This window comes from Salvelinus sp. IW2-2015, linkage group LG4q.1:29 (genome assembly GCF_002910315.2).
Source record: "Salvelinus sp. IW2-2015 linkage group LG4q.1:29, ASM291031v2, whole genome shotgun sequence".
NCBI lineage: Eukaryota > Metazoa > Chordata > Actinopteri > Salmoniformes > Salmonidae > Salvelinus > Salvelinus sp. IW2-2015.
In genome coordinates, this window is record NC_036842.1 from 74179910 (window position 1) to 74191117 (window position 11208).

Sequence of the window (11208 nt, forward strand, 5' to 3'; positions counted from 1 at the left end):
TATTTAATATCGCCTTCTTACATCAGCTGATATATCAAAGTGTGTACAGAAACCCAGCCTAAAAACCCAAACAGCAAGCAATGCAGGTGTAGAAGAACGGTGGCTAGGAAAAACTCCCTAGAAAGGCCAAAACTAGGAAGAAACCTAGAGAGGAACCAGGCTTGAGGGGTGGCCAGTCCTCTTCTGGCTTGCCGGGTGGAGATTATAACAGAACATGGCCAAGATGTTCAAATGTTCATAAATGACCAGCATGGTCAAATAATAATAATCACAGTAGTTGTCGAGGGTGCAACAAGTCAGCACCTCAGGAGTAAATGTCAGTTGGCTTTTCATAGCCGATCATTGAGAGTATCTCTACCGATCCTGAAGCAGCAGTCTGGGACAGGTAGCACGTCCGGTGAACAGGTCAGGGTTCCATAGCCGCAGCAGAACAGTTGAAACTGGAGCAGCAGCACGGCCAGGTGGACTGGGACATTAAGGAGTCATCGTGCCAGGTAGTCCTGAGGCATGGTCCTAGGGCTCAGGTCCTCCGAGAGAGAGAAAGAAAGGGAGAATTAGAGAGAGCATACTTAAATTCACACAGGACACCGGATAAGACAGGAGAAATACTCCAGATATAACAGACTGACCCTAGCCCCCCAACATAAACTACTGTAATGCTTTGTAGGTTAGCAGTAAAACCTTGAAATCAGCCCTTGCCTTAACAGGAAGCCAGTGTAGGGAKGCTAGCACTGGAGTAATATGATCAATTTTTTTTGGTTCTAGTCAGGATTCTAGCAGCCGTATTTAGCACTAACTTAAGTTTATTTAGTGCTTTATCCGGGTATCTGGAAAGTAGAGTATTGCAGTAGTCTAACCTAACCTAACCTGGATACAAAAAGCATGGATACATTTTTCTGCATCATTTTTGGACAGAAAGTTTCAGATTTTTGCAATGTTACGTAGATGGAAAAAAGCTGTCCTTGAAACAGTCTTGATATGTTCGTCAAAAGARAGATCAGGGTCCAGAGTAACGCCGAGGTCCTTCATAGTTTTATTTGAGACGACTGTACAACCATCAAGATTAATTGTCAGATTCAACAGAAGATCTCTTTGTTTCTTGGGACCTAGAACAAGCATCTCTGTTTTTAAAAGCATCTCTGAGTTTAAAAGTAGAAAGTTTGCAGCCATCCACTTCCTTATGTCTGAAACACAGGCTGCTAGCGAGGGCAATTTTGGGGCTTCACCATGTTTCATTGAAATGTACAGCTGTGTGTCATCCGCATAGCAGTGAAAGCTAACATTATGTTTTCGAATGACATCCCCAAGAGGTAAAATATATAGTGAAAACAATAGTGGTCCTAAAACGGAACCTTGAGGAACACCAAAATGTACAGGTGATTTGTCAGAGGACAAACCATTCACAGAGACAAATTGATATCTTTCCGACAGATAAGATATAAACCAGGCCAGAACTTGACCGTGTAGACCAATTTGGGTTTCCARTCTCTCCAAAAGAATGTGGTGATCGATGGTATCAAAAGCAGCACTAAGTTCTAGGAGCATGAGGACAGATGCAGAGCCTCGGTCTGATGCCATTAAAAGGTAATTTACCACCTTCACAAGTGCAGTCTCAGTGCTATGAGGGGGTCTAAAACCAGACTGAGGCATTTCATATACATTGTTTGTCTTCAGGAAGGCAGTGAGTTGCGGCGCAACAGCTTTTTCTAAAATGTTTGAGAGGAATGGAAGATTCGATATTGGCCGATAGTTTTGTATATTTTCTGGGTCAAGGTTTGGCTTTTTCAAGAGAGGCTTTATTACTGCCACTTTTAGTGAGTTTGGTAGCAACATCCGGTGGATAGAGAGCCGTTTATTATGTTCAACATAGGAGGGCCAGCACAGGAAGCAGCTCTTTCAGTAGTTTAGTTGGAATAGGGTCACTATGCAGCTTGAAGGTTTAGAGGCCATGATTATTTTCATCATTGTGTCAAGAGATATATTACTAAAACACTTGAGTGTCTCCCTTGATCCTAGGTCCTGGCAGAGTTTGCGCAGACTCAGGACAAATGAGCTTTGGAGAATATGCAGATTTAAAGAGGAGTCCGTAATTTGCTTTCTAATGATCATGATCTGTTCCTCAAAGAGGTTCATTAATTTATTTCTGCTGAAGTGAAAGCCATCCTCTCTTGGGGAATGCTGCTTTTTAATTAGCTTTGCGCAGTATCAAAAATTATTCGGATTGTTCTTATTTTCCTCAATTAAGTTGGAAAAATAGGATGATCGAGCAGCAGTGAGGGCTCTTCGATACTGCACAGTACAATCTTTCCAAACTAGTCGGAAGACTTCTAGTTTGGTGTGGCGCCATTTCCGTTCCAATTTCTGGAAGCTTCTTCAGAGCTCGGGTATTTTCTGTATACCAGGGAGCTAGTTTCTTATGAAAAATGTTTTTAGTTTTTAGGGGTCAACTGCATCTAGGTATTGCGGCAAGGTTAAATTGAGTTCCTCAGTTAGGTGGTTAACTGATTTTTGTACTCTGACGTCCTTGGGTAGGCAGAGGGAGTCTGGAAGGCATCAAGGAATCTTTGTGTTGTCTGAGAATTTATAGCTCGACTTTTGATGCTCCTTGGTTGGGGTCTGTGCAGATTATTTGTTGCGATTGCAAACGTAATAAAATGGTGGTCCGATAGTCCAGGGTTATGAGGAAAAACATTAAGATCTACAACATTTATTCCATGGGACAAAACTAGGTCCAGAGTATGACTGTGGCAGTGAGTAGGTCCAGAGACATGTTGGACAAAACCCACTGAGTCGATGATGGCTCCGAAAGCCTCTTGGAGTGAGTCTGTGGACTTTACCATGTGAATATTAAAGTCACCAAAAATTATAATATTATCTGCTATGACTACAAGGTCCGATAGGAATTCAGGGAACTCAGTGACGAACGCTGTATATGGCCCAGGAGGCCTGTAAACAGTAGCTATAAAAAGTGATTGGGTAGGCTGCATAGATTTCATGACTAGAAGCTCAAAAGACGAAAACATCTTGTTAGACGAAAACGAAAAGATAAATGTTAGCAACACCTCCGCCTTTGCAGGATGCACGGGGATATGGTCACTAGTGTAACCAGGAGGTGAGGCCTCATTTAACACAGTAAATTCATCAGGCTTAAGCCATGTTTCAGTCAGGCCAATCACATCAAGATTATGATCAGTGATTAGTTCATTGACTATAACTGCCTTTGAAGTGAGGGATCTAACATTAAGTAAACTGGTTAGAACTGAAGTAATGATGGATGGTGCTAAATACAGGGAAATTCTTGATGGAAACCTGTTTGTCTTCCAGAGATTTGAGACTGAACGGAGGTTTACCTTCCAGCAGGACCCTAAGCATACTGCTAAAGCAACACTCGAGTGGTTTAAGGGGAAAGATTTAAATGTCTTGGAATGGCCTAGTCAAAGCGCAGACCTCAATCCAATTGAGAATCTGTGGTATGACTTAAAGATTGCTGTACAGCAGCGGAACCCATCCAACTTGAAGGASCTGGAGCAGTTGTGCCTTGAAGAATGGGCAGAAATCCCAGTGGCTAGATGTGCCAAGCTTATAGAGACATACCCCAAGAGACTTGCAGCTGTAATTGCTGCGAAAGGTGTCTCTACAAAGTATTCACTTTTTGGGGGGGGTGAATAGTTATGCACGCGCAAGTTCTGTTTTTTTGTCTTATTTCTTGATTGTTTCACAATAAAAAAAATTGCATCTTCAAAGTAGTTGGCATGTTGTGTAAATCAAACGATACAAACCCCCCAAAATCCATTTTAATTCCAGGTTGTAAGGCAACAAAATAGGAAAAATGCCAAGGGGGTTGAATACTTTCGCAAGCCACTGTAAATCCTATCCCATCTTCTCCTTTTTACAGGTACCTTGAAATGGGCATCAACCGTCGTAAGGATGCCCTGCTTCARGAGAGGGAGAAAAGAGAGAGGGCCTACCTGCAGGGTGTGGCTGAGGAGAGAGACTACATGTCAGACAGTGAGGTCAGCAACATCAGGGAGACCAGAGGKARCARCCACGGCCTGGAGAGACCCAGGACAGCTCCCCAGTCAGAGTTTGACCAGTTCATCCCCCCTCAGACTGAGGCTGACTCTCAGTACTCCACTCTAACCAGTCCCTACTCCCACTACGCCCAGTATGTCYCCCAGACCAATGCCACCAGCCACTACCCACAGCAGACCCTGTACCAGCAACAGGCCCTCTACCAGCAGCACCCCTACCAAAGTCAGTCAGTCTACTCCTCTGTACCCAGCCTGTCCTACCCCCAGGCCTCCCACTCCCACCAGCAGGCCCAGTCCTCAGGCTACCAGTCCAAGAACACCACCAACTACGAGGTGATCCGGAACCAGCCCATCATCATTGTACCCTCCTCCAGCGAGGGTGGGTATGGGGTGGGGAAGTACAACAGCCTGGAACTGAGGATGGGTCTGGAGGAGAGGAGAATGGCCTCCAGCCCCATGTCTAATATATCTACTGAGTCATTCTACGCTGACATCGACCACCACAACGCCAGGAACTATGTTCTGATAGAGGACATAGAGCAGCTGACTAAAGGCTCTGCAGGGCTGGGGTCAGGATTCAGCCTGCCTGATAAGGACCTGTCCAAGGCTGACAGGCTGCTCCGAGCCGCTGAAGCCAGGCGTACTGCAGAGGTAACTGTTATGTATTTAAAGCAGTGGCGGTCGTTGCTGTTTAAGATTAGGGAGGATTTTGTTATTTTTTATGATCCTTATTTTTATTACAGCATATTGGATGACTGTCATTCATATTCCATTCACCCAGCTCAATGTAACATCAATTGGTTGAGGCTACTAAATTATACTCAAATGTTTCTTATACCCATCATGAGGTTGCTACAACCTAGCCTACGAATGAAAGTTTATAATGCAGGTGCACAGGTCGAGAGACAAATTGGAGTAATCAAGGTGATAGGCAGTGACACRTTCAATACCGCCTTACACACTCTTGCTTGCATTTAACAGATCTAGTGTGTAACCATTAGTCCAAACAGTTGCACACTAATGTTTATATTGGACAAATTCAGGTAAGTTTATCTATGTTGCATTCCGTTTGCTTCTGTTTAAGAAAAGTTTTTCAACAGAATCGGTGGAATGAATACACCCCTGACTACCCGCACACACAGTTAACTTTCATAGCAGCCACAGCTTCATCACTTTGCTCGTTGTATAATTCTTTCTCGCATCTACTCACTGTCCTCTCACCTGTTCCCTTCACTTGTGGACTTCAGTGCACAACACAAAAGCTATCTGTGACCAGGCGAAAAAACATTTCCAAGCCAAATCTTCATATCATAACTGTTAATCGCTACACACAGCTTACATCGTTGTCATGATATTAGCTAACGTTAACTAATGCACTTTTGTACACCGTGCTGGTCCGTACAATTKACCTTATTTTAGCGCCCAAAAAACGTATTACTTCCAGATCAACTGTAATACCATTGTAAAGGACAATTTCTCCCCTTTCCAGCAAAATCAACGACGAGACCTTCATGATGCCCGTCTCTGCATGATTGAAGAAGGCAATGAGCTCCGTCGGGTCTTTTTAAAAATGGCTGGGGAAGCAAAACCTACTGCGTAATAGTGAAAGGGGGAGATATGTCGTGTGGGGAAACAGACTTTTTCACCCAATCTGTCCAGTTTATCACCTCTAAAATGTAAATAAAACACTATAAAGAGTTTACATAATGTGTCATTACATACCTATTTGAAGGTTTGTGTCGAATTTGAATCGGGTTTTAGGGCTGCGGTGCTAAAATTGTCTTCAGAAGTAAACAGTGGCTTACCCTGTCCCTGTCCCTTGCTTGTTTTTAAACTGTGAGAGAAGCATTATACCTGGTGGAGAGGCTGTACGACACAGAATGAGTTGCAAATGCACGTTACGTAGTGACACGTCACGATGTAACGTACCACGTCAGAGGGGTAAATTGTTTGGTCTTTTCTCAAATACTATTTGTCCATTACCATGTCAATCAACGCTGAATCGAAACTTAGCTCACATCCCGGATTTTGATGCAACACAGTCGCTACAGTCCCATTAGTTTTCATTGCAGCCTCGTTTGAATGCTGTGGTGCATATTTGTACGGAATGGGGTTAGTCATGGTTAACTTCATAGTCAACATAGCCATTACAACTAACACGTTAGTAAAACCCGCTACTACTACAAGCAGTTTAGCTGTTACACCGGCGGGCCCCGGTGGTAATAAAACAAAAAAAGCGAAAGCTTACCTGGACTTGGAAAGTTCCAGTGTTTGATAGTCTTAGCCARCGAGCTAACATAATTAGCATTCCTCTCTGTTTGAGCCAATGGTTTGAGTAGGCTAAATTACCTGGATGCATTAGCTAGCTAAGTAAGTGAAAGTGAACAAAAATACAATGAAGCATAGCTATCTCTCTCTCTCTCTCTGCTGCTGCTTCTCCTTAGTTTTTGAAGAAATTAATTTGTTCAAAACTGTTCAACTATTGTCTTTCTCTCTCTGAGTCAACTACTCACCACATGTTATGCACTGCAGTGCTAGCTGGCTCCAGTTTATGCTTTCAGTACTAGATTMATTATCTGATCATTTGATTGTGTGGACAACATGTCAGTTCATGCTGCAAGGGCTCTGATAGGTTGGAGGATGTCCTCTGGAAGCTGTCATAATTACTGTGTAAGTCTATGGAAGGGGGTGAGAACCATGAGCCTCCTGGGTTTTGTATTGAAGTCAATGTACCCAGAGAAGGACAGAAAATAGCTGCTACACCATGGTGCTACCCTACAGAGTGCTGTTGAGGCTACTGGAGACTTTCATTGCAAAACAGTGTGTTTTAATCAGTTATTTGGTGACATTAATATATTTAGTATAGTTTTATCAAAAAATGCTAACTTTTTAAATGTTTAACAACATTCATGAAATTCACTTTATAAGATGGTCTTCCCCTTCCTCCTCTGAGGAGCCTCCACTGATTTAAAGTAAATGCTCTTCTGTGATATGTAGGTTTTGTTATATACTCTGTTTCAGTGTGTCTTGTGCAGGTTTTGCTGAAAATTGCTGAAAATTCTATGCAATATGATGATGATTTTATTTTCTTTGTTTAGGTGGCTGCGTTCCTGGGTAACTCGCGTCTGCACAGCTACGGTAAAGGAGAGGAGGACTCTATGGAAGAGCCCTATGAGCTGAAGCTCCTGAAGCAACAGATAAAGCAAGAGTTTAGACGAGGGACGGAGGGTCTGGAGCACCTCTCAGGCCTGGGCATGCCCCAGTACCTCTCCACTGACCCCAGCTACAGACACTTCCCAAAGGCTGACAAGTACAGCATCAGCCGGCTGACCTTGGAGAAACAAGCTGCCAAGCAGCTTCCTGCCGCMGTGCTCTACCAGAAACAGATCAAGAACCAGAAGAAGGCAGCCCTGATGGACCCCAAGATAACAAAATTCTCCCCCATCCAGGAGAGCAGAGACCTGGAGCCAGACTACAGCAGCTTCCTGGGTTCTGGAGTCTCATCTGTCACCAACCTGTCCACACGAGCCAGACTGCTTCAGGATGAGATCAACTTTGGCCTGAAGAAGAACCTCTCTGAGCAGCAGAAGTACCTGGGCTCCTCTCTGGGAACTAACCTGGCTGGCTCTCTGAGCCAATCCCTTAGCCTGGGGGGACCCACCATGAGGTCCACCCTACAGGATGACACCACCTACCCCAGCGGCACGAGCTCTCGCCCTTCCTCACGACCCAATTCCCGCCCCACTTCTGTCTATGGCCTGGATCTTTCCATCAAACGGGACTTGTCCAGCTCCTCTCTCAGGCTGAGGAGCGAGGGAGAAGCCCTGGATGCAGCGTTCGGCTCCGGGCTGGCCAGGACCAAGCCCACCAGCCTGCCCATCGGGCGCATCCCCATCGTGGCTCAGAACTCAGAAGAGGAGAGCCCTCTGAGCCCGGTGGGAGAGCCGATGGGCATGGCCAGAGCCTCAGCTGGTCCTCTACCACCTATCTCAGCTGACTCCAGAGACCAGTTTGGCTCCAGCCATTCTCTGCCGGAGGTCCAGCAGCACATGAGGGAGGAGTCCAGGGCTACACGAGGACATAGTGGGGTCTACGACAGAGACATAGCCTTCATCATGGATGATCTGGGGGGAGCGATGTCTGACAGCGAAGGTAAATGGTTCCTGAGGCTTTCACAGCACCCTGAGTCTCTGGACATGTTGCAATGCTCCTGACTGTGTGTATGGCTGCCTGAGAAGGCTTTGACTCTGTCTCTGTTGTCCTCATCACTTATTATTTCACATCTTTTGTCATCATGTTGTCTTTGTCTTTTATTCTGGTTTCTGTTTCTGTCTTGTTTGATCTCTGCATGCAACACTATTTGTTATTTTGTCTTCTTTTGTCTGTCTTCTTCACCGATACATAATACGGTTGATGTTATGTATGAGACTGTGTGTCTGTGTTGTTATTAGCATGCTCCAATTCTGTTTTCTTCTTTTACATGTTGGCTTCCTGGTTTCATCACTGACCGAATGTATTATGGGATGGATACAGGGCTTCATTTAAGCATACAGGACAGTAAAGTAACAATAATGTATTATATGTGATCATAAATAGCACACACTTTAAGTGCCTCGGTGCGTCTGTGCCTCTGTGGACTAAATAGGTGTTAACCTATTTAAATGGGTGAGAGACTAATGAATATGCAACAGTAGCTGGTAAACTGTCGCTACAATCTGGGTGCTATCTATAGTCTATACAGGCTGTTAGATTCATGATAGGATGACAGAGAGAAACACCCTGGGACTACAGGCCCTGTTGTCTACAGTACACCACTCCTCCTCCTCTCTCCTCTCCTTTCCTTTTCTTCTCCAGACAGAAAATGGTGTCTGGTTTTTGTAGGAAGTAGGTCAGGCCTTTAGACAGACATATATTTACTTTTCAGCTTTTGTGGAGCTTGGCCTGCTGGCAGCAGCCATTTTAAAGGCATACTGCTGAATCACTGTGTGTGGGTCTGGGTCTAGTTACTGTAATTGTTCAGACGATGCAGTCAGCCATTTATATTGTACCTGACTCACTCACTTTGTCGCTTTACCAGAAATACACACATACTATTACAGCAGTAATAATACAGAGAGCTTATGCTCATATTTATATTGCAATGCAATGCCATTTTTTCCCTAAGGATTTTGTAGATTATTTGTTTGTGTATTTGAGTTTTAGATTTGGATCCATGTTGATAGTAGACATATACTGTACACTGAGTAAACAAAACATTAAGAACACCTGCTCTTTTCATGACACAGACTGACCATGTGAATCCAGGTGAAAACTATGATCCCTTATTGATGTCACACAATCAGTGTAGATGAAGGGGAGGAGACAGGTTAAAGAAGGATTTTCAAGCCTTGAGACAGTTGAGACATGGATTGTGTGTGTGCCATTCAGAAGTTGAATGTGAAAGATTTAAGTGCCTTTGAACAGAGTATGGTCGTAGGTGCCAGGCTCACCGGTTTGAGTGTGTCAAGAACTGCAATGCTGCTGGGTTTTTCACGCTCAACAGTTTCCCGTGTTTATCAAGCATGGTCCACCAACCAAAGGACATCCAGCCAACTTGACACAGCTGTGGAAAGCAATGGAGTCAACATGGGCCAGCATCCCTGTGAAACACTTTCGACACCTTGTAGAGTCTATGCCCCCAATGAATTGAGGCKGTTCTGAGGACAAAAAGGGGTGCGACTCAGTATTAGGAAGGTGTTSCTAATGTTTTGTACATTCAGTGTATGTTATGGTAGTCACACTACACAGTTATTTATAGCATATTCATCCCTGTCCATCTTGGGTATTTTCCATTTTGTATTCATGCATGTTGCTGTGAGATAAAATGTGTTTGAGTTTCCATTTCAATAAAGCTTGACATCGTCTTTTGCATGATGTTGGTTGCTTTCAATGTTTCCAAGCGACTGTAATGTGCATGCTCTCTTCTGATTGGTAGCATATTAATGTGTTCTCTCCCCATCTCTTCAGCTGTCCTTCTCACATCTATGTTTACTAACCAGAAGCTCACTCCTAAACATGCCTCTATGTTTCTACTGGCCCAGCATAGTGTAGTTACTGATGTTTAGTTTCAGAACGCACACCATTTCTCTTTACATATTTGAAAATATATTTTGGAAAAGACAAGCAGAAACACACGGACACACACATTAATAACCATATATGCAAGTTGATTATTTTGACATAGCATTTTCATTTGAATAGCATGTTATATAGTTTTACATTTACTATAAAACTGACCCCAATGACAGGTGAATTAGTAGTTGATGGGCAGCAGCATGCTCTCTTTCTGACCCTACATCAATAAGAGTGTCTATCTGCCTTGGTTCCAGCCCTAAATGACTCCATGCTGACACTGAACAGAGATGATCCCAGAATCTTTCATGAGAGTATCAGACACGGTAGAGTATTCTAGTTTAGTTCCTCCCCACTGGCCCTGCTGCCTGCCCTCCACTAATACAGCAGCACCATGTTAAAGGGACACTCCGCAATATGACATCATCATACCCAGCCGTACCCAGCCATGCCTCAAGGAAGGGCGCGAATTGGCAAGACAAAATAAGTTGCACCACTGTGATGTCATATAGTTGAGTCTACCTTTTGATGTTTAGAATGCTTTAGTATCCATGTGACTTTACAGTAAGTCAATGCTATGCATTTGATATATTTGAGTAAATACCCGTGTATTTGTAGGTAGATCATTTTACAATTATTCTACAATTGCTGTATTATGACATACATCTTTCATGCACTTCTAATCAGAAATGCAAACTCCCTGATGGACTATAATGTTATAAGATGTATTTATTTGCTTTCAAAGCATGTACTCCACTATATATAGTTCAGTGCATGTGATATACAGTGTAAGTGGATGGAGACATAGTCCACTGAATAAGTCTTAGATTCATGACGTTGTGTTGTAGCCGTGTCTAAAACATCTAACTTTACACCCCAGCCGGAGGCCCCAACTGGAACATAGAAGGTGAGAGCTGCAGTGTGAACGGTCTAGTCCAGACCACATCCCAACCCCATGTAGCTTAGACAATGTCTGCTTCCACCCCACAACACCCCACGCCCCATGTAGCTTAGACAATGTCTGCTTCCACCCCACAACACCCCACGCCCCATGTAGCTTAGACAA

The 11208-nt window shown here is 43.8% G+C and overlaps 1 protein-coding gene across 1 annotated transcript in view; it reads left to right on the forward strand.

Annotated features, from left to right (window-relative positions):
* Window positions 1–11208, forward strand: part of LOC111961002 (protein piccolo-like) — a 98032-nt gene that overhangs the window by 53680 nt on the left and 33144 nt on the right. The window contains 4 exon segments of the mRNA XM_070439774.1: window positions 3896–4682; window positions 7130–8183; window positions 10400–10468; window positions 11023–11049. Of these exon segments, the coding sequence (XP_070295875.1) occupies window positions 3896–4682; window positions 7130–8183; window positions 10400–10468; window positions 11023–11049 (1937 nt within the window).